The 23,399-nt window shown below is 38.1% G+C and overlaps 1 protein-coding gene across 4 annotated transcripts in view; it reads left to right on the top strand.

Annotated features, from left to right (window-relative positions):
• The window catches only part of il1rapl2 (interleukin 1 receptor accessory protein-like 2), a 186,285-nt gene that overhangs the window by 135,558 nt on the left and 27,328 nt on the right, over positions 1-23,399 (top strand). For all 4 annotated transcript variants that reach the window (XM_088431432.1, XM_088431435.1, XM_088431434.1 and 1 more), the window contains exon 7: positions 18,692-18,766. In XM_088431432.1, coding sequence (XP_088287558.1) covers positions 18,692-18,766 — 75 coding nt within the window. The remainder of the gene's footprint in view (positions 1-18,691; positions 18,767-23,399) is intronic.

Raw genomic sequence — 23,399 nt, forward strand, 5'->3', positions numbered from 1 at the left:
TTATATCCATATATATCCTCACCCATTATAAATCATTCACACAAAAAAGAGCTGAGCAGAATAGCCGAATTGTTGGATACCTATTGCATCATTCCGCATCAAGTAAAAACAGGAAAATGTGAAGGTGAAATTATTATATGGTGACTAGACTATGCATTTTAGACAGTACCTTCATTAAATTTAGTCATGCATGTATATAATTGGTGCACTAAGGTCAAGCCCCTTCACATGAGTTCGACTCTGAGCTGCAGCTTTGCCGTGTGGAATTTTCATGTTCTCCCGATGCCTGCATTGATTTTATCCAGGTACACTGCTTCTCTCCCACATTCTCCAATATTTCAAAAACATGCATTAACATTGGCTTAACTGGATACTCTCAATTGTCATTGTGTGTGATTGTATGTGAATGAATGCGTGTTTATAAAACAGGTACCCTGAAATTGGCTGGTAACCGTTCCATGGTACTCCCTTGACTTGAATGAGGATAAGCTAAATCACTGTTATGGTATCATTTGTGTTTTATTTGGAACACAAAGATACTAAGTATGTGCATGATTCAGGGGGTGTTGGCGCTAGGCGTGCGACAAGATGAATTTCTTATTTGGCCTTGTCTCATGTATCAGATGAAAATGGAACATTCAAAAGATTTTTTTTTTCAAGTCCAGCAAAGAAAGCAGAAAGAGACAAAATAGCGTGCGTGCACAGTTGTTGCTCCAGCTGCTCTCATCCACATGTTGTTTTCGATCAGTGTGTCAGGCACTGACGATGGAGAAATTCTGACACCATTTACAATTAACTGCCAGCTTGATACGGATCAATTTATTCAGACGTTTGCGAGCAGTACAACAAACGCAGCAGGCAGAAGCAGAAAATAGTGAAATTTTGACTTGGTATTGACCACAGTTAAAAGGATGGTGTGCAATTGATGAAAAGAGCCATAACACATCTTTTCTGTGTTTAGTTACTGTGTTACTTTCCATAATGAAAAGCGGTTCTATACATGTGAGCTGTCATGTAAAATAATAGATTAATAATGACTTTGAATGAAACCTTGAATGATTCCTGCAGTCGAAAATATCGTAATTAGACTTTTTTCTGTCATTTTTAAAATGTTACTGTGATTAAATTTGGAAATTCGCTATTTGCCAACATCACAGTGGGAGCTAAATTTCATCATTTGCGGAAAGAGCAACTCAATACATCAGTTGAATTTGAAAGTATTGACCTTTCAACCTATCACAGACTGTAAGACTCATTAGTTTCAAAAAGTCAAATATTTATAGCAGTGCTGGGTCAAATATGACTGATGCTTAACCTGCAGAAAGTCACATCTGCCATAAAAATCTGAACATGGTGTAACACAAAGCTGTAATCATCCATGTTTTGGTTTTCATGAGAAGGCAAACCTATTTGACTTTGAGAACTTGTATTTTTATAATATATACATGGTAAACATACAATCGAACACGTTTCACATTTTTATTTGTTTATTTGGCTGTCATTTGTCAACATCAGTCGGCCCAGATTGGCTCCCCATATTTTATCCAATTATTGCCATTCCACTTTATCCTTTGAAAAGTGTATGTTGCAGAATGGGCCTCTTTAAAAATGATTCAATGATTTTTAATACAGGAACATGAACAAATCTTGGCAGGAAAAACAAACCTTCACAAGTGCAGTAAATGAAAAAAAACACACATTTTAGAAAGGGTATTATCGAGGTCACAAGTTGTGAACCCATTATTAGTTACATTACAACTCAAATCTATGTCTGCAATAAGGATACAGTCTTCGAGGAGAGTGGTGGAGGACAATACCCCTGGGGGAGTTAAAAGTAAGCCAGTGAAATTAAACGATTCTTTTCATTTTGTAGTCTTGTTTTCCCAACTAAACAATTTTAGAACTCCTCACAGGCCTAACCAAACTGTAGGTATTTTTTTCCATCTGGTTTGATTGGAAAAAAAAGACATTCTTTATATAAAAGCAATTTGGCCCACACAGACAGAGCGACACAATGTAACATTACTGAGTTCGCATGTTTGTGCTACGACTTTCCAAGAGTGGCTGACTAATAGCAAATTGTTTTTGCTTAAGTTCAAAGTTTGAATCGCAGGTCTGTTGCTGAACATTAAGACATGTTTTCTCTGGTCATTATCATAGACGTCACTGTTAGACTTCACTCACACAGTCTGTAAATGGCTTTCTTAGATTGGAATCCTGTTTAAGCTGGTGTTGCCTGCGACAACTAATAGCATCCAGAATTGCATATCAACGACTCTACGTCATGTCTCGGCCTCCAGGCGCCTCCAACAGAAAGTTCCTGTAGGCTCTAATAACGCCAGTGCAACCAAAATACAATTGGATGCCATTTTTTTTCAGATGCACTATTATGTTTTTGTCCAGAGGCACACTTTATGCTTCCCAGAACGTTTGCACCCGCCGCTGAAAATAATCCTAGAGGAAACACTGTCTTTCACTTTTTTAGTTCATGAAATGTGTTATTTTGAGTTATAGCTTTCACTGCGCTTGTGAGGAAAACATAAAAGAATGGACCCAATGTGGTGTTTTCCACTCACATCTGTTAGATCTTTGAGTCCTCCATTTGGCAAACTTTCAGATCAAAACAGTAGTGAGTACAAGAACAGCAATAGAATCATCCAATCTGAATTTTTTATCAAGCAAGGACTTCTTCACTGCCTCCCCGGAAAGTTACAGCATACTTTTGATTGCTGTTGTGAGCACATCAAAATGATGCAAAAGTTTCCAAGTGTTTGTTTTTGTCAGTATTTCTGAGTAACTTTATAGTAGTGTAAAAGGGCTTTTAATCTATTAAATCTTTTCACTTGGGTGAAATATTCAAATCCAGAACAATTAGAGTAAATAGTTTGTGATGAGCAAATGCTTCCATAAAATTATACTTTACAGAGGGGAAAAAAACCTCACTAGAACAATTTTATAGACCATTTTCAGATCTCAAAACTCAGAATGAATCAGAAACGGTGAGTAGTTTGTGATTTTCTACATCTGTTACAATATAAAGCTGAGTCTATTGTACTTTATTTTTGTGTGGAAACCTCTAAATCAAATAGCCTGGGTCCTTTTGGGAATCAGTATGGTTACGAGATAAGTGGAACTAAGGCCCATTGCCTCATACAAGCCAAGTCAAATGGTCAAAGTTGTGATCTGTTATTTGATTTACATCAAATACAATTATGTCCATAATAAGTTAATTACCACTAAGAGGGTGTCATGAAATGCTGCAATTTACTGCTGTAACGCAGTATTCTAAATATAACTGTAAATATGAGATAAGGCAAGCACCTGCATTATGCTTGCAAGATTCCAAATGAGATATATAGTGTTGTTGAAGCAAAGTAGGTTCAAGAGGGTAAAATACTTCATTCAAACACCTTCTTGTAAAGCTTCACCAACATGTTGTCCTTGTCTTCCTCCATCCCACGTTTGCTCCCATTATATCCCTGTTATGAATGTCTTCACATTTCTCTCCACTCTAGGCCCTCTCCTCCCCTCAGGGCCTTTGTGGCTGCAACCGCCTTATTCCCTTGTATTATACTCCACCATTGTATCCCTCTCTCATTGCGCTGGCGCTGGCTTGATAAATGTTGGACAGATTTTATGGAGAAGTCATGCTTTGGGTTGCCTAACTAAATACGGGGGTTGTGTATTCGCCTCTATGTGTTGTCGCCCTAGGTGGCTTTCAAATACAGGATGCGAGAGGAAAAATAAAAATGCCCCGAGTTGTTTCCAATAGATGTCCTGCCCAGCTGCAGCCGTGTGGGTGTGTGTGTGTTAGTTGCTGTTAGTTTATGCTCAAAGCAGAGCAAGAAAAAAATTACCATCTGTTTAAAGCGTGTACATACAGAAGATATTTCCTGATGCATTTCTGATCTAAATTACTGCACATCTGTATCAACATGATGCACACTCACTGGGATTCATCAGTTAAAAAAAAAATCTTCCTCTTCTCGTACGTACAGTATTTTGGAATGCTTTTACAAAGCAGGGATTTATCCATGCAATATTCATCAGTTTGCAAGTGACTTGTAGTGACATGGCCAAAATGTGCATAAGCATCTACTACTTTTCTGCACGATAAGGCACACGTGAAAGCCCTAATAATTCTCAAAATTCGACAGTGTGCCCTATGGTCCGGGGCCTCTTTTGTGATCATAGGGCGGCACGTCAAAATACAACCGGATGAAAGTAGCAAGCGAGTAACAAACTCGAGGGATAGTAAAGATATGTGGAGAATACTCACGGAATCCAAAATGACAACCGAGGGAAACAACAAGGAGAGCACGCAAACATAAACAATTTGATAGAAACTTGGAAAGAATGTAGGAAATGCTGGTAACTGCCAGATGTTCAGAGAATAATCCGGCGGCGGCGCCCTGCCCGGGCTGCGTTTACATTGAGGTGATGGGCAATGAGAACAGCCGATGGTTCCGCCCCTCACTCAAGGACTGCCCCCCCCTGCAATAAAACATAGTTCCACCTGGAGGACATTGAACAGATCACGACATGTTGGACCATTTCCAGTGGAGACAGGACCCTAAAGGATGGACTACATACACTGACTAAAATAAATGGGGAACATTGCATAATAATTGTGGATTCTGCAAAACATTTGTCTAAGGATCTATGAAAATTGCATACTCAGCCTGGGCTATGGTATCTGCTTTAACTTTTGTCAGAGATTTCACAAAATCTTACAAAGATTTATTGCTAAACGGTCGATCGTTCACAAGATGCCGACAATGCTAAAAGGTAACACTGCATGCTTGATTGCAAAACTGTTTGATTCACATACAGAAGAGAAAGACTTTGACAGATTTTGGAGAAAAATGACTCAAAATAATTGTAAGTGCCTTATAAGTACCTAATTTAGCTCACATTGTTGTCATGGGTAAAAGTTAGGTGGGTAACTCGCAATGGTGACTTCTGTTACGCATGTGTACCTTCGTACAAGTTATATGCATACCTGGTTATAAGGCACATTTCTGCACATTAAGGGAAGCAAATAGTACAGTGAATAAGTCCATTTTTGTTCAACATCAATGAACATTCATGCAAAAGATGCACCTAATTATAAGGCACTGTCCATTTTTGATCAAATTAAAGGATTTTAAGTGTGCCTATGCAGCAATTGCCTGGAAACCAGTTCAGGATGTCAGACAGCGGTGATAGAAACCCTAGTGAGAATAAGCGCCTATAGAAATTGGATGGATGAAAGTTTGCCAAAGGTAAGTTTTGATCGTAACGCAAACATGATAACAGGACAAATGTAGTTAAACATCACGTACTGTACCAAACATGGCATGTAAAAGATCTACTTGGATTTCAAAACATTGAGTCTCTTTTACGTCGCTGCTTTCCTGTAGTGCTCATCTCTGGAAAGTCAATGTTTTTACCTTATTGTCCCCTTTTTTGAAATCACTCAAATCTAATTTCCTGTGCCTAATTAGAGTCTGTCTGAATAGCCCCTTCATAAGTATTTAAAGCTTTTTACAAAGTGGCCTTATTCACACTCATATACACACACTTGTTATTAGGGATGTCAGGAGCAATTAAGGGTTCAGTAGCTTGCTCAAGGATGCTCCAACCCATCTCTTAGGAAATTAAGTGTTCACTCTGCATCCTTGTTTTTACGACATGACCCGTGAGTACAGGTTCAGTGAGAGTTTCTATTGCTGTACTCCAGTCACTTGTTGCCGCATTTTAACCTTCACAATAGAAAATAGAGTGTTTTGAGGGTGTAACTCAGTGTCTGTGTAGTTCCTGTTAAAGAGTCAGTACCTGAAGTTGTATCATTATGCAGCCTTCAGTCATCATTGAGGTGATGCAAAGTGATAAAAGAATAGACCAGTTAACCTTTTTTCACATCTCTGTAGTGCACAGGAGTAAACTCTGGTTACGTGTGATGGACAGCAAACTTTAAACAGCCACACACCTGGCTTCTGATGCCTTAATTTGCCTTGTTCCACAATAAATTAAAGGGCATTCATTTGATATACGTGTGTACTCTACAAAAGTATTGGAAAATCTCAAACCCCCAGAACAAACAAACTACCAAAAAGAAGTAAAACTCATCAATTTAGACTCCCTGATAACAATGCAATTTATCAAATAACAATGTCAACGGCAGGTTTTCTTGCTCACTCTCTACCCAATGTAGGCTGCAGTCAGGCTGGGCATCCTTTGAGCAATGTTAAGTAATATTGGAAAGGGCCTTTAGGGCGAACACAATTAATTTTACAACTCTAATTTCCCAGTACACCCGGAAGGCAAAAAAATACATATATTAACACATTCATAATGACACACAATGCAATGCATACACATGAGTCCATTGTTATAGGGAATTAGCCATGCAATATTCATGTAGATAAAATGTTTTACATTTGCATTCTTATACAACAATTCAATCACATTTTCATAAATGCACATTGATGTAAAAAAAAAATGCACTAATCAAAAAAATAAAAACACATTTATTGGCAGAATGTTTGGCAGTGTTAATTACTTTCTTTAACCTAATTCAGTCTCCTCTGAAGGCAGAATTAACCACAGCTTTGCATGTGTGTGTCTGTGTGTGTGTGATGCTTATTGGATCTCAGAGCATTTTACATCTCTGTTTGCATTTTCCCTTGACACATAGCACTGACCCCAATGAAAGTGCATTAAAAGGCAAAATGTTAAACATGAAATTTGCTTGCAGCCAAATATAATCTTCTATTAGGTATGCTCCTTTGAAATGAGCATATTATCGAGCTTGATAAGAGCTTCATTGTGAAATTTCTGGCAGATAGTTAATATATTTCTTTCATCTTACCTTTATTATAGCGTTTTTATAATATTTTTTTTCAGAGGCCAGTTCTGATGACATAAGCTATGTCCCTTTGCATATCATGTGTTTTATCTGATATATGCCATCACTCTAAACTCAACGGGTTTGTTACAACTGCTGTGTAGCAAATACTCATCATTTATTTGAAAGGAAACTCAGCCTAATGTTTCTGAAAGCAGTCGCAGAAAATAAATTTGCTGATATTACTGATGCTGTAAAAACAAAACATCAATTGTTTGTGATAAAACTGATCTGGTAATGGTAGAGGAATAAAACCATGTTGCGAGGAAGCAGTCAGCTTTCCGTTGGAGACGAGGCTTCACTCCCTGTTAACGCGCCGGCTGTTTACTACACCTCTTGGTTTGTCCGATTTGTAGGCGAGTCACCTTATGTTCTCCGCAATGATCAATATAAGGAATGCTTGAAATCTCCTGTCCTTCTTCATCTTCTATCTCACTTTGGCACTGGCTACCTTACTCCGGTGCATCCCGCGCCGTATCAACTCCAGTAGTGTGTACGCTGGCCTCATAGTTCGGGCGGAGAAGATAAACATTGTTTAAAGAGAAAAAAAGTCTGCTATTACTGATAAAATTCTGTAACAGCATACCCAAAGTGGGTGCACTATGACACGAAATGAATACAAATGATATAAAGCTACAATACAAAGAATAGGAAGTGGAAGGCAGTGATGGAATTGAAAGTGTTAGTCAGAAAAGTCAAAGTTACATGAAGAATACTTCAACACTAAGTTCAGGGACGCTAAGACCCGCACTAAGCCATCTTTTGTTTGATTGAACTCATTCCAAGTGTGTGGAAAAATAGCTGTACTGTATGCGGGAGCCATGCGCAATGTTGCATTTAAAACTTAGGACAGCAGACTCACAAATGTGCTCTGCATGCTGCTGTGTGCTGAAATGACCCAGATGCAAGCAAATTCAAAAATGAAAAGAGCTTTGTCATAGAGGATTTTGTCATGACTTCTTCTTGGAATTGCCAGTCCAGTCCATGCCAGTCATCAGATCATTCAAAAGCGCCAAAATTGCACTACTAAATAGACAATGTGTTGCAGTAAAGTTTTTTTTTGTGTTTGCGTACAAAAATGAAAAACTTCTGCCTGAGACGATTGACAATAATATAACTAGAATATGCCATTGCATCTAATGTATTGTTTTTGTCATGTGATTACAGAAAGTGCTGATGACCAATTTGGAATTGTTTAGTCAAAGTGTGTCAGATCTTGTGGCCAAAGCGTGTACATTGACATTAAAAAGAATCTACGAATTAGAGCGTGAGCCCTCAAAAATGAACCTGCTGTTAAGATGTTCCTGTCGTAGATCCATTCATTGAGAAATGTGCAACTGCCTACTTCCAGACCTTGTTTGCTGGTGATTCATTTTATTGCGTCAAGCACATATTTTTGCGCTCTTGGCTAGAGTAATAAAATTTACAAAGAGGAGATTTACATTCAACCTTCTGTGGATTTTTTTTCCACCATTATCTTTGCTGTGGAATTGGGAAATACTGTATCTATTTTAGTGTTGACTGGTTGGCCTATCGCAGTCTTAAATAGGTTATTGGATTTTAGAATGTTTCATCGTTGTTGCATCATTAAACCGTGTTCCTGTTACAGAGCTTCAAATTTAGCCACGGCCGCGTGTCGTACCTTCGTCACATAATCCCTCGAGAACTTTTAACAACTAAAAAGTAGGGGTTTGCGTGTGTATTCAGATTATGTTGAACTTGCATAGAAAAAAAGTGCAAAAAAGGGTTGGGATCTGTTTGGATATTTACGATGACATTTTTTCATGAGATTTTCTTCTGAAAATTCCAGAATACTCTTTAATTGATCAAATTTTAGACAGTTTTCATAGTTGTGTCCTCATTATTATAAATCTATCGTTTTTTAGAGCACCTTTATATTGCGGACCGGGGGGTGCTGTTCTAAAAACATCATCCTTCTCACTATGTATGTACTTTCTTATTTGATCTACAGGTGGAAGTGCCAAGAAGCTCAAACCCCTTTAGCAACCTTCTCTGCAATATGTTCAATTTGGCTTGCTTAATAACATTTTTTTTCTTACAGGTACACCTCAAAGACACACATGCAGTATGCTCACTTTGGCTGTTTGCCTGATATGTGGTCCTACTTCATTAGAGCACCAACAATACACATATGCAATTGAAAGCGCTGGAGGGATAAATGAACCCGAACTTAATATTAAACTCATATTCACATGCACAACCACAAACACACTCACATCCTTTGGCACCATAATTAATACTGTAATTATGTATTGTTTGTTTGTTTGTTTGTTTTTTGGCGGTTCAAGCCTTTTCATACAAATAACAGTTTTCCAATTAGATTATGATGCATTTGTAGATGATGGATGGGTTGCATTTGTACCACTCATACGTCGAACAGAGTGAGAACTGATTTCAAAGTGTCGGTGAGTGATTTAAAGTGTTTTATAAGAGGGACATGTGCATAACGTGATGAAATATGGAGCAAAAAGCTCACGAGTAACCACCTCAATTAGCTAAAATAGTATTCTGAAGTAGTACATGAGAGGGGGAGTGAGAATAGCCATTATGTGGTTGACTTCAGCCAGTTTGTGAATGAGTTTGGCTCTATTACACTCCAACCAGGTTTGGCCTAGCTGTAAAGACAACAGAGAAACTGGTTGGAGGCCAGCAGCTCAAAGGACTATGTCTGTGCCACGGTTATTGAGCCATGACAAAGTTTACCTTCTCCTCCAGCCAGCAAAGTTACACCAAACTTAGTGTGACACACATACATGTAACCAATACCTGAGTTTAGCTTCATTATTATGTTACAAAAATGTTCAAAAACATCTCATTTCTCATCTCATTCAGTTAGAATTTTGCTAACTGTTGGTACACTTTTCAAATGGAATTTGCACAAGATAAATATGAAAAATTCATGAATGTTGAATTGCCTTTCTTTTATACTGTATTTTCATACACCGTTTCATCTCAATGCCCTTCGGCCAGTATAACTGTAGTGCCACCTCAAAGGTCAAATGAAGATTTTATCACACTGGTTCCTGTCCTTAAAACGAGTTGTCAGTTCATAGAGCTCCTCGATTATGGAATGTAGTCTGCTGCTTGGGGGGAGTGAAACAGAAGTGGATTTTCATTGTGTGGTACAACTATACATATGATAATAAATCTCTTGAATATTGGATAAAAATGTGCATCTATTGTATAGATGACACAGATGGAGTTTATATTCACATACCTTTTGTGGAGTTCAAACATATATCAAAATACGTATATAAATATGAATGGTCAATAGTTAGTTATCTTAAAACAGTTCTGATACATTATGAGTGATCTTTTCACTGGTTTTGGGTGATTTTGGGATGGGGGTCTGGATTGTTAAAAATTTAAGCTGTGTGATTTTGTTTGTCATGTGAATTTTAAAAACGTCCAATTTTAATACAAAGACCGTGGACTGTGTCGGCTAATAAAGTCAAAAAGACATTAGTATGACAGTGTATAATAATAATAACAAAAACAATCTATTTAAGATTATCTCTTGTTATTATAGCTCTTACCATTTTCCCAATATTTATACAGTTTACTTCTATATGGGTTTTGAGGCGTTTTTTGTGTTCTCCTAATGAACTTCATCACCAGGGAGGGCGCATACAAAATCCCAATTCTCATATTGTGTCATTATGGTGTTTAGAGCAGCAGTGGGACTGAGCCCTGAAGGTGAGACTAAGTTTGGACTTGATCTATTATGAAACAATCCCTCAAGAAGCCTGTTGGGAAATGGGAATGCTCATCATACAGCTGTCACATCATCCCTCTTATACCGTCACTTCCAACCCCCCCCCCCCCAAAAAAAAAAAAAAGAAAATGCAGGAAGCTGACAGTGTGAAAACAGGACAAGCCAGTTTGATACAAATAGCATTTACATATCACTGAAGTCATTGAAATCTGTGAGTGTCTGGAAATCCCCACAACAGAATATGTTCCTCAGGGTGGTGGTTGATGTTGGATAAAAGGAAAACAAATTGAATTTTGTAGTTGTTAAACAAGCCCTCCTTGTCTTCCCCCGACTCTGCCCATCAAAAGAATCCCCAGTGCAATATAAGAAACAGCGAAGTGTCTGGAATCTGTAATTGTGCGGGATACTCAAAGCAGAGGAGTAAGTCCTCAAATTGAATTTCAATTTGACATGGGAAGTCCTGTTAAATACACTGACTTTGACATTGCAGGTATTAATCCAGGCTCATCCAATTCTATCCCGATTGAAAAGGAACAAAATGTCAAAGGTGTGCTGCTTTCACAGGTCCCCTAACTGGTTGGAGACCCCTTTGTCGTTCTATGGAGACCCCTATGTCATTGTATGTATCCCACAAACAAATTGATATTGTTTCCATTAATGGTTAACGCATATATCCTCATCAATTCTTGGTTCGTGGCCTTGGCATGTTCTTTGATAGAAAAATGTATAAGTAACCTCAGGGCCGCATTTAGCCGCTTCCGATGGAGCTACGGACAAGTTGTAGTGTCTTTTTGTTGATGTATGTATGACGATTTTTATGACAGACTTGAGTCACGCCCAATGCTTGGGGCATGACGAAAGACTTGTTCTTTTTTTTCTCCTCCTTCAACCCCTCATGTAACCTTATCTCTGCTAAGTTCTCGGAGAACTCAGTGCAGCGCATCCCCACAGACCTTGCCGTCTGTCTCCCCCCCCGTCAGTCAATTGTATTGTATGTTTCTGTGAGTGTGAGCTAACGCCGTTCCACCTTTGCAAAAGATATGTTTTTACTCAGAGACCTTGCCTATCACCCAAAGTCAGCAAGGTTGGGCTCCAGCTCAGCTGAGACCGTCCTGAATAAGGAATATTTCCCTTCAGAAAATGGATATTTCATAATGCTGCTTTAAATACTTCATCTGTGCATCGATCCAGACAGTTCACCATGAACTAAGCACATTTTTCCAGGGCTTGTGAACAGAAAACAATGTGTGCATAGAAATAGGTATTGCAGCAAGTATAAATGAAATAACAAAAAAAGATAGTAATTACAATAAAAATGTTTTTTCCCCAAATAAAAATATATATTAAAAAAAAACATAAAAAAAACATAATTGATACGTTTTTGTTCGTCCTTAAAATGTTGCCAAGGTGTCACATCAGGACTCGATATTGGCAGATATTAGTTTACGATGAAAAGACAACACCTTTTTTTAAAGTAGTACAGCTTTTATGGTTAAATTAGATGTTTCTGAACATTTACAACATTCTGAATAGTCATTAATTTACTTGTTTTTCTTCTCACCTGATCACTCCAGTAATTGAACATGTGTTACTCATCTGTTGCTTGATAAGAGAGAAACCAGTCTCCACCCTTCAGCTGGAGCACTCCATGCCACTTTTTTTCCCTCTTTGACACTTGGTAAACATTGACAGCTGGAGGGCCAGATAGTGCAGTCGATTGACAGACAGATGGAGAATTTGTCCATCACTCATGTGTGGAAAGGGCAAATCAGGAGAAATATACAAGAAAGTCACTTGTGAAACCATACCGAATACTGTGTGGAAAATTGCAGCGATTGACAGGAAAGTTGAAATCATTTGTCTCTGTGTAAGACAAAGGACAGCATGCATATGCATTTAGAGACTCTATATAGTTGGTTCAAATCACTCTCACCTAACCGCTGCTGGCCCCATTGACTGCAAGGATAGGAACACACTATTTCCAGTACAGAGGCTTTAGGCGACCAAGGCATCCATAGAGATTAAGTTAATTATCTTCCTAGTTTCTACATTAACTCAGAGCGCTTACTCCCATCTGTGTTGTCTGTCACACTATCCTAGTGTGCAGTTGGGGAAACTGTCAGGATGTTGGAAGTGTCAAGTGACCCATTACCTTTTCCAACTGCTCAGTGTGACAGTCACCACAAACAATAAAGTAATAACATCAACATGGGCATGTTGGTAAGGCTTCAATGTTCTTAATTTAAAACTTTTGTCGGGGAACTGCAGCTGCCTCCAACATTAAAAAAAATGTTTGATCAATTTAAGACTAAACGGTCTTTAGGGACTATATTAGCAACTGTTGATAAAAAGCGCAGCAGAGAAAAAAAGGGGGGATGAAATGCAACTTGCATGCTAATTTGGATAGCCTTGAATAAATTTGATCGACTTTCGATCTGTGTAAAGTCCACCATACACACACACACACACACACAAAAAAAATAAAACTATCCACCATCTTCAACCGAGCAACAGATGACGGAACGTTCTAAAAACGATCGTCCGCCATTGTAATCGTCGGAATAGACATTCTGTCAGATGTCGGTCAGATGACCAGTGGACATGACTTTCAATTACAGTCTAGTCACTGCCTATGGCCTACCTCTACCCCCTCCATCCCTGTGTGTGACTTTTTTTTTTCGCTTGCTCCAGAGCTAAGGACCCAGTTAACAATCTAGCGCAAAAATTCTAAGATGGTGTGCTCTCCAGAAGAAAAGCGGGTGGGCGGGGGAGGGGGTGAACGGCTCTTTACAAAGTCTCGAGTCCTATCATTCACAGTCAAGAGCTGTTCGAAAGGCAGTTTGTAAACGTCAAATCACCACTAGTCAGCTATTTTAAGAACAGACCCACGGGCTACTCATGAGGTACTTGGGAGCTACCTAGTGGCTGACTTGGCAACCCCTGCGCTTCTGACAATTTGGCTTTTGCCAGGGGAGTGGGATATACCTGCAATTTGTCTTCATTTGTATTCCCTCTGTGCTTATTTCTATTTAAAACAGCAATAAAGTTTGCATGTTTTGGGACGACCAGGTAACTAACTACCTACGACCTAGTAAGATCCTTGGGCGTAATTTTTCAAAAAGAGTCCTACCGCAACGATGTAGATTATGATGAGAAATGCATATAAAACACCGGGCATGGACTGAGGTTGTGTGTGAATGTGTGAGTGCTCCTGCATCTGCTGAGAGGTGATAAGACCTTTAATAATGAGTTGGTTTTTCTGTCATTAGTCAATGCGGTGTCACTGTCTCGACCATATTCTGTTTTCATTTACACACAAAGACAATAACAGAGAGACCTGAAAGTGCACTATAGGAACAACGATAGCGGTTTACCATTGGCGAGGTAGCGATAAAGTCTCTCATTTTGTTCCACGCAAATATATTTCCGAGTGAGGTCATACTCATTAAGTTTAACAAGAGCACCTACATACCGTTTTGACCGTGCACACACGTCATCATCATCCATCTTCAGGATGTGAGATTATTTTTCTAATATAGATACCGCTTCATTTCCGAAGAAAGAACTTTAATGATGAGAATGAACGTAAAAATATTTCTCTCACATGATTGATTGTGGGGCAAGGCTCAGATAAAGGTGCAGCGCTGGAAAGGACCTGGGGCCACAACTTGCCTTTGGGGTATTGATGATCAATGTCATCAATTCGCATTAGCTCTCTCACTTTTTATTTTTACATGAGCAGACTGAAAAAATGGGGTCAAGGACTGACCCTTGATGAACCCCACGTGTCATTGCCATTTAATCAGATTAAAAACTTGCAATAATCACAAAGTAACTCCTGCGTTCCAAGTAAGACTTCAACTATGTTATGACTGTACCAAGTAATCCCACCCAAGTTTTCAACCTGTTCACTAATATATTTTGATCAACTTTACCAAACATTGCACTGAGATTCAGCAAGTTTAAAACCGACACCTTCCATTCATCATTAGTGCCACTAAAAATCGATGGACGGATGTATATACTCTTGAATTTGATACCATATTTGGTTTTTAGCAAATGGCTGAAACATGCACTGCGAATCCATATTACTGAAATCGGGTAAAAAGCACAACGTTGGCATATTAGCCATATTACACTACAACAGAGATGTAGGCGACAGGAACTGATATAGAAATGCACACGTGCATTTTCTGATTAATGGATTCTGTTCCCTGGCTTACCTTTGATGCATGCTGGGTAGTTATTCAAATCGTAGCAATTACATGAAAAAAAGGCATAAATTCCATTAAATCCTCTTTGTGCTAAACGGTCAATTCATTTTTCATTAGGAAAAGTGTGTTTGAAATAGAGAAACATCGCTTTATAGATACCGCGACAAACTACATAATGCTTAAGCTGGTTCAAATAAGGGGGTTGTCATAAATTAAATACATTCATTTTATCTGACTATATTCATTGTATCTCCTTGTCCAATTTTGGTGCTATTTCCCTGTCTTTATTTTCATGCTTTCATCTTCATCAAATCTCCTCCGTTTGCATTTTTTTCTGCCTCGTGCCTATGGAACATTTCAGCCTCCAGCTCAGAAAGGGATCACTGGGGTCATGGCCAAATGGATTTGTCATTGTTAGACTCTCAAGATCAATTCATCCAGAGAGAATCATGAGCAGCTGGCTTGAATTGCCTTTATTATTTGAAGCACATTTGAGTCTGGTCAAATTTGATTCAAAATTAGATGATCCGTTTTATGGATGTGTCACCAAACTTTTTCATCGTGTAGTTATATGGTGAAAGGCCTTAGGGTCGTTAGACAATTTAGACGCATCGTTTCAGATGAAAATGAAATCAAATATATTTAATTTGCCATCTACCCGAGTGTCAAAGAATGCTAACTATTTTTAGAGGAATGCAATCATTCCCGTAATGTTCCTGTTCCATTGTTGCTGTACCTGTATTCGGAAATCTCAAACCAAATTTTAATACCCCTCACAATTTCAATCATACACAGCTACCAAATTGGACATACTTGATGGCCCCTCGGTTCTTATTCACACCAACCATTCATATCATGTTCCATTCTTTTCAGTAGCTTTAATCCCTCCCCTTTTAACCTTTAATTTGCATTGCGTGCCTTTGATCCGCCAACCGTGCGCGTGTGGAGCAAAGAACAGCGACGGTCTTCTTAATCAGGTTCTCCGGCGGTTTGGTCCTTGGTTAAAGCGGATGGGTGACCAAGATCATCTATAATACATACCTTATGCCTGTATGTCTGTGTGTGTTTTATCGTGTATTAACAGAGGTACACCTAACTCCAGTTTTTCTCACGTCAGCATTTGTGCCGTGCTCACATTAATGCCTCAAACACACATTTGCTTTATATGATTTGAAACACCCTCAGGGCTCTTCAATTTGTCTCCCGAGAGTGGCTGTTATGTCAGAACTATGCTAATTTTTATTGCAAATAACACCCAAATCTTCATAATAACATTACCTTTTGAGAGGGATTTGCATAATCAGTGCCGTGATTCAGCCCTCTGTTCATCAAAGACTTTTTAGCTGTTTTGAATGACTCATCTATCAGATATTCTTGGCACATGTTCACTTGAAAGAGATCTCTGGTGTCAAGGCAGCTTGGTAATGATTTTTTAAAGAGGTTCATTCAGTGGCAACACTACATTAGGGACAGAAGGACAATGCTTTACCAAATTAAGCAGTTGATGCTGTATTTTTGTTTTTCAATTGCAGGACGGATATGTAATGTTTTCACAAAATCCGGTATTTGTTACGCAAACTGATAGGCTGTAAATTGAGAAAACAGATTGGGTGGTTAAAATCTTTGATTTTGAGATTTTGCCAAAACGAGCCTTCTTTATTTTCATTTCCTAGCCGCCCAAAAGTTAAAATTGTACTCAAAATGTATGAAAATTAGGCAATAGTAGACGAAAGTGCAGGATTGATGAACGTGTTTTTAGCTGAATAGCCAGCTAGCACATCCCTGTGAAGAGTTTATTACCATCATTTTACAATTCCTTCATATAATTGTACATAGTAACCAATAAAAGCCACAGTCACGTCACAGGTTTTCTGCAGGTACGTTCACATCAAGAACTTGCACACAGACACGGAAAGTTTTGGCAGAGTATTTTTTTTATTTATAATGCTGTTAAGATCGCTATAAGCCAGCATCAAAACAATAACTACATTTCGTTGAATTGTTTGACCCTAGAAGACAGTTTGATTAATTTTGTCTAGTCAGAGCCCTAAAATAGTTTTTGATTTGCATTAGATGCTAATTCACATGGACTTGAGTGCAATAAATAAATTATATGTATGTACGGTCCAATACTTATTTTGAGCTATTGAAAAAAAAAAGTCATGAAAGAAGCTCAAAAACAGTGCGAAATATGTTTGTGTGCGGCATCACTAATGTCATCTTTTAGCATTCCTCCACCTCACGTAACACAGTATTTGTCAAAGTATCACTTTATCTCGTCTGAGTGCAAATGTTTCCTGGTCCTGACTTGTTTTTGACATAAGACGATAGCAATGCAAAATCCCCTTGTCAAAGAATTTAAAAAGTCTGATCTGACAAGAGTCAGAAGGGATGGTACATTTAGTTTCATTAAATGTCAAGTGGCAGAAGGTCAGAAAGAAAGAAGTGTTAATTTCATTTGCAGTGGGAAACATTACATGTTATTGAAGATGAAGATTGAATAATTAACATCATATTCGGGAAGCTGGGTTTAGGGTTTTGAATATTGTTCAACTTTAATTAATGCCACACACACGCACACAAACACTTTTTTTTAAGGCTTCCATCCTGAGTTGTTGAAAATTAAAATATGGAAGGAAGCTTACATATTCAACATAGAAAATCTATTTGAAGATGCAAATGCAGCACAAGATAGTTTGTTTGTCTCTTTGGAGTACCCTGTGTCCTCTTAAGTCACATAGACGTAACTTTCTGTGTTCTAAAACTGCCAGGCACTCCCATTTTGGAATCAGAGGACACACAGACGCACACACACCTTCTTCACAACATGAATTTGAAGAGGAAAAAAAAAATCACATTTCTATATTGCAATGACTGCTGTAGAAGCTGAGAAAGCAGACGCTGGTGATTATTGCTCTGTCTGACCTTATGTGCCGGACTTTTCTGAGCTGCCTGCATGGAAAAGGTCAAACTTGATTTGACAAGCAAAGTCCATATGAAGTAGAACTCTCCTGAGAGATTTCCAACCCAGTTTTAGTAATTAACTGTGCTGGTCAATAGATGCAATTAGGTAGTAGATTACATGAATGTCCAAAGTTATCAGGGAACAAATACAACATCGATAACATCATATGTTGATTTGAAAATGGACTTAATTTGCCTTTGGTATAAATAGGTAGGAAATATAAAATATTTCTTCGGTGCATGAGGGCTGTAAGATGGCACAGACATCTTCTTACTGCTCCTCACCTCCTGAACAAGCAAAGTAAAAGTACAGATCAAAAGAGAATATTTACAATTAGTTTTGTTAAAAAAAAACAAGGAGCCACAGCAGTTGCAGATGAAAGAGCAAAATCTGGCGCCTTGTGTTTCCTCATGCTGAATTAGTGCTGCACTTGTACTGCACATGGGCTGACATGATTTGTTTCAAAGGGGTTGCCAATTGTCTCAGTTGTTTAACCTCCTAATTTATTAGATTACAGTCGAATTTAATGGGTTCTTCTTTGGCCCATGTGACACTGTTATCCAAGGTAAATAATAGACCAGTCATCCAACCTTAGATGAAAACTACATTTTCAAATTATGTCTAAATATATCTTTATTTTCTTCCTTACTATTTTACCATTCAAATAACAGTCTCTAAATACTCCTGAGAAAATACTCATCATCATCATCATCTTTCTTTTTGAGCATATACTTCTTAAATGTTATGTAGGTCCTCAGTCAAACTCCCAATATTTTAACCTCATTCAAAATGTTATTTCGATAAGCATAAGAAACTTGTATCATCATGTTAAACATACGAACTGAAAATGCTCACAAAGTTTATAATCTCTGTCTGCTTTCCTCCAGCTCTCCAGACCACCCAACCACCTAAAGTCCTTTTCCCACCGGAGAGACAAGACACTGTGATAGAAATCACACCCGGTAAGTACCAACTCCTATAAAAGTATTAAACACTACACACTTCTCACTTTCAGTTTGAATGGTATCCATTAGAGTTGTGCCTAAAAATCAAACCACAAAAGAATCAAGATTCTCACTGACTATAAAATGTCCGATTTTCTAAATCAAAAAAACAATAAAAGAATCTGCTTCCCGTTAGCCAGTCACGTATTGCCAACAAGAGACAACAACATCATGTCACACATCAACGGCACGCTGCAAAGGACAATCTCAAAGTAACCACATAAAATACATGCATGTCAATGCAATGGTTGTCATATGCTTTTATTTTGAAGTTTGCAGCGGTGTTTGCTACCAACTACCTCTACTCCTTCGCGCTACTCAGATTTTATTGCTATCACGTCACGTCTCTCCAACAGAAAGACTTCGCCATTAAAAATCATATTCAAATTCTTTCCCTACAATTAGAAATGTCTTGATTAGTCCTTCTATCAAAGCACTCTATGATACAAATAATTAGTATGAATTAAAACCTCTTGAAAGGAGTTTAAATGGTGAGTAAACTGCAGCTAAGGAATGTTTTATCTGCCATCTTTCTTGCCACTCCATTGTGCAATTTCAGTGAAATGATTGCAAAAGAAAAGTAAATCTATTTGACCGACACCCCTTCAAATAAATTAAATCACTGGTGTCAAACTCAAGGACCGAGGGCCAGATCCGGCCCGCCACATCATTTTATGTGGCACGCAAAATGTTGATTTAACTTCAAGTTTCTGGCTAAAATACCGAACTTGTCTTAAAAAAAACAACAATTTTCAGTTCCCAACCTGTCTTTTGAAACAGTTACCGGCCTCTGATTTCAAAACTCTGTAAGTTTATGGCAAAAACACTTAAAATGACAAAAACTATAAATAGAATGTGGACCACAATAAAAATGAGTTTGACACCCCTGAGTTAAATCCAATTGTCTAACAAATAAACCTCTTTTGTTGGAAATCTTACGGTAAGAGTGAATTTCAGAAAAGCAATTTGAGGTTGGCAATTAGAGTGAAAGAAACACACAGGAAGGCTCTCATTAAGTCTGTTTCAGAGTTGCTTGTGACTAAATTGTATGGTGCGTCTTCTCCAACACCGGATGACTGATTGCGCTTGTGTTGTGTGCGTGTGTGGATCACATGCTGTGCAATGGAAGTTGCTTGGATGCGCGTACTAGTATATGGGTGTTTGTGTGTTACCATTAATTCCACATCGACGTAGTTGCAAGCAAATAGGCCCTGAGGCCCCTGTACACTGATTACAGCTGGGACATCTTTTAATGGGAATCATGGTCCCACCATCACCCCACACAACTAACATTAGTTTAAATACTCATTCACACACACACACAAGCTCGCATACACACTCTGAAATATCTTGCTTTAACCCTTGAGACATTACGCCGGCAAACACATTTACATTGTTCATTTTGTTCATTTGCATTTTATTTAATCTTTTACTTACTTCAACCATGTTTGTAATTACTTCAGTTTTCCCTCCTCCATTCAGGTTATTCCTCTATTTTTCTTGTTCTCTGATTCTCCCCATCTCCTGTTTCAACACTTTTCGCTGGTCTCCATCACTTCATGTGTAATCAACACAATTCCTTGAACTCATGATTATCTCAATAATGTGGGCTAGAGGCAGATGAAATACATAATTAAAGATTGATTTGAGATAGGAGTACACTGAATTTTCAATGAAAAAAAGATAACTGAATAATGAAGGTTGCTAGAGGAGTTCGAGGGACATCATACATTACAAAAACACTCTGCTGTTGCCTGAGCTGAATTTGTATGACAATTTATTAGCATCTTAAAGAGAGTGAACATGGTTTTGAATGAATGCGTGTCTTGCAATGCGGCTAAGGAGACTGGCTCAATTGAAATATTATTTTTATATGTGCCTTTTTCCTGGGTTAGCAGGATTATACGGAGCCCCTCTGGTGAAATAAGCAATATTTGCACTAATCCGTACCCTGAGTTTACTAATCCGTGCCCTTAGTTTCTGGCAAAAAAATTTTTAAAAAATAATTAAAATGTCAATTTCAACAAAATTTCAAAAAAAAGTGCACCATGGTGAATGTCATATCTTACTTGTACCATAAATACAGTTTATTTTGAATTTGCTGGCTTCCTCACACCATTTGGCTTGTATCTGATACAGTGGCTTGACAGGCAGCGCATTGTCCCGAATGCATCTTTGCACCTCTAAAAAAAATTAACTAGTTCTAGTGTGTAAAGCACAAAGTCAAATCCTCTATTCCTGACTTGACTCGAGAGTCTTGACTCTACTTAGAGAGGACTAACAAGATTCATATGAGCAAAAGAACATCATGTACGCACAGCTACTTGCACTTGATCATAGAGTGTATCAGTATCAATATATGATGCAGCTTGATCAATGTTGATCTATGATATATATGAGAATTTTTCTAGTTTTTTTGCCTCCTCAGTTATCAATGAGAAAGACCTTTGTTCGGTCATTTTTTTCAGAGAACTTACAATCCCGTCCAAATTCAGAAAATTTGCAATACCAGTTGGTTCGATACATGCTACATCTGGCAAGTTGGACAGTTGTTTGCTGGCAAAGTTCTTTGTGTGCGTGTGTGTGTGTGTGTGTGTGTGTGCGTGTGTGGTGTCAGAAAGGTTGAGAACAGATTATTCTCCCGGCTACACAATAAGCACTTTATTTTTCTGGGGTCACTTAAGCCTATTTCTCAAGTAATGTCTGTTGCTACTCCCTCGGGACAAATTCCTCTCTATCCTCACCCTCTGTCATCGTTCCATGAAGTATATCGAAGAGGAAAATAACACTCACACACACTTAAATCACATTCACACTCACAATTGTAAAAGGCACCAGTGAGAGTTTGGCTGTGAAAAACGGGTGAAGATAAGGTGGTATATTTTCTACCCCCCAAACCACCACCGTCTCGGTTTTACCCCCAATGCATTTATCTCTGCGTGTCTGTCTTCTGTCCTTGTGAGGTGTCTGCTTCTATCTCACTTTAGTTTCATCTGCCTGTCTCCCATCTGCTGCCGCCGCTATCGAAAAACAGTTGCACTGTCTGCCTTTCAGCTCATTCTATCTCCTCATTCACATCCTTTCGACTCGTTACACCCGTGTCAGTATTCCCTTTCAAATTGTCAACTTGAGTGGTTTGCATTGAACTATTCCAAGTTGGTTTCATCCTTGGCATTGGTTTTGTTTGCATTTGTCACCCGCAAACCCTTAACTCAGCCTTTGTACCAAATTATGGTGAATAGACTAAATGGACTTTCACTAGCACTAGAATTTAGTTTGGAGAAAGCCTCTTGGTCAGTAGCGCTGTGCGACACAAACCTTCATATTTCATATTGTTTTTAAGTTAAACCTTACCAAAATTATAAGCGGTGATATACTCCAATATTTAAGTTACTGTACCTTTTTTCTCAAAATTCGACAATGTTCTTTATTCATTGATTTATTTTGCAAAGAAAAGGTCTTTCAAACATACGCTATGATTCAGTACAAAACAAGTAATGCAAAGATATGACCTAATAATACTTTATATTAAAACAACATATGATAATAATCTAATGTGCCTACTTTGGAAAAATAATATGAGGTTATACAGTGTTTGTTAAATTTCTATGTTGACAACTCTTCTCAAAACACTTAACTAAGGAAAGTCCAAGGAGATTTTTCAGTTTTTTGCCAAAGTTTCATTATGTATGTAATTCAATTTAGGAACCAACAAATCTGAATTATCGCAATAGTTTTCTCCACAAGTTATTTCAGAATCTTTAATTCTTGCACTGAGACTCAAAACTACTGCCTTTAAGCGTTTTTGGTTCTCTGTGATATCCATATCTCAGTGTCCAATTATTTTCATGCTGTCTATCCTCTCATTCACTCTCTTTTTCGAATGGTGACTTTCTCTGCAGGATAACAATCCTGTGGAGTCGAAATCAGATTTTTATTAGGCAGTAATCCCCTGTAAAAATCCATCTAACCAGGATGTGTGTGTGTGTGTGTGCGTGTGTGTTGGGGGGGTCAGAAAGAACTAATGAATTGAATGTGAGCAAGGCTGTGCAAGGTTGGATATCTGCCATACATCACCAACAACACCCAGAGCAACTGCACAGGCTTGACATATGTTGCAAGTATGCATGTCAGTACTTGTTATATCATAAAACTTTACAGCTAGACACTGCTTGCTCGCCTCTTAGTTTGTCTCCCAGTTTTTTCAAAGTCTTGCACATCTTTGTTTCGAGTATACAGCATAGAACACCGTTTATCAGTCAGTCTGTGTGTTACTGCTAATGAAGGACATCCAACCTAGAAGTTACTTAACATATGACTATTATCTACAGTAAATATGAGGCATATGATCTGTTAATTTTACAGTTGTGGTTATATGCTAGTTTGTAACAGATTTGTGTGTTCAAAAATGTGTGGAAGTTGCAATGGAGCAAAAAACATCTCTCTCTACTCTATCTGCTCTTAAACTGTCAGTTTAGATTTTACAAAGCCCTTATGACTGGTCATTTAATTAACCTTGTCAAGCATATCGCCACTAATCTCCTTTCTAATTTCATCTGTTAATTTAAAACACTTTTAACGAGGCCAGTCC

This window comes from Hippichthys cyanospilos, chromosome 13 (assembly GCF_059441005.1).
Source record: "Hippichthys cyanospilos isolate Australia breed blue-spotted pipefish chromosome 13, RoL_Hcya_1.0, whole genome shotgun sequence".
In the NCBI taxonomy this organism is placed as follows: domain Eukaryota; kingdom Metazoa; phylum Chordata; class Actinopteri; order Syngnathiformes; family Syngnathidae; genus Hippichthys; species Hippichthys cyanospilos.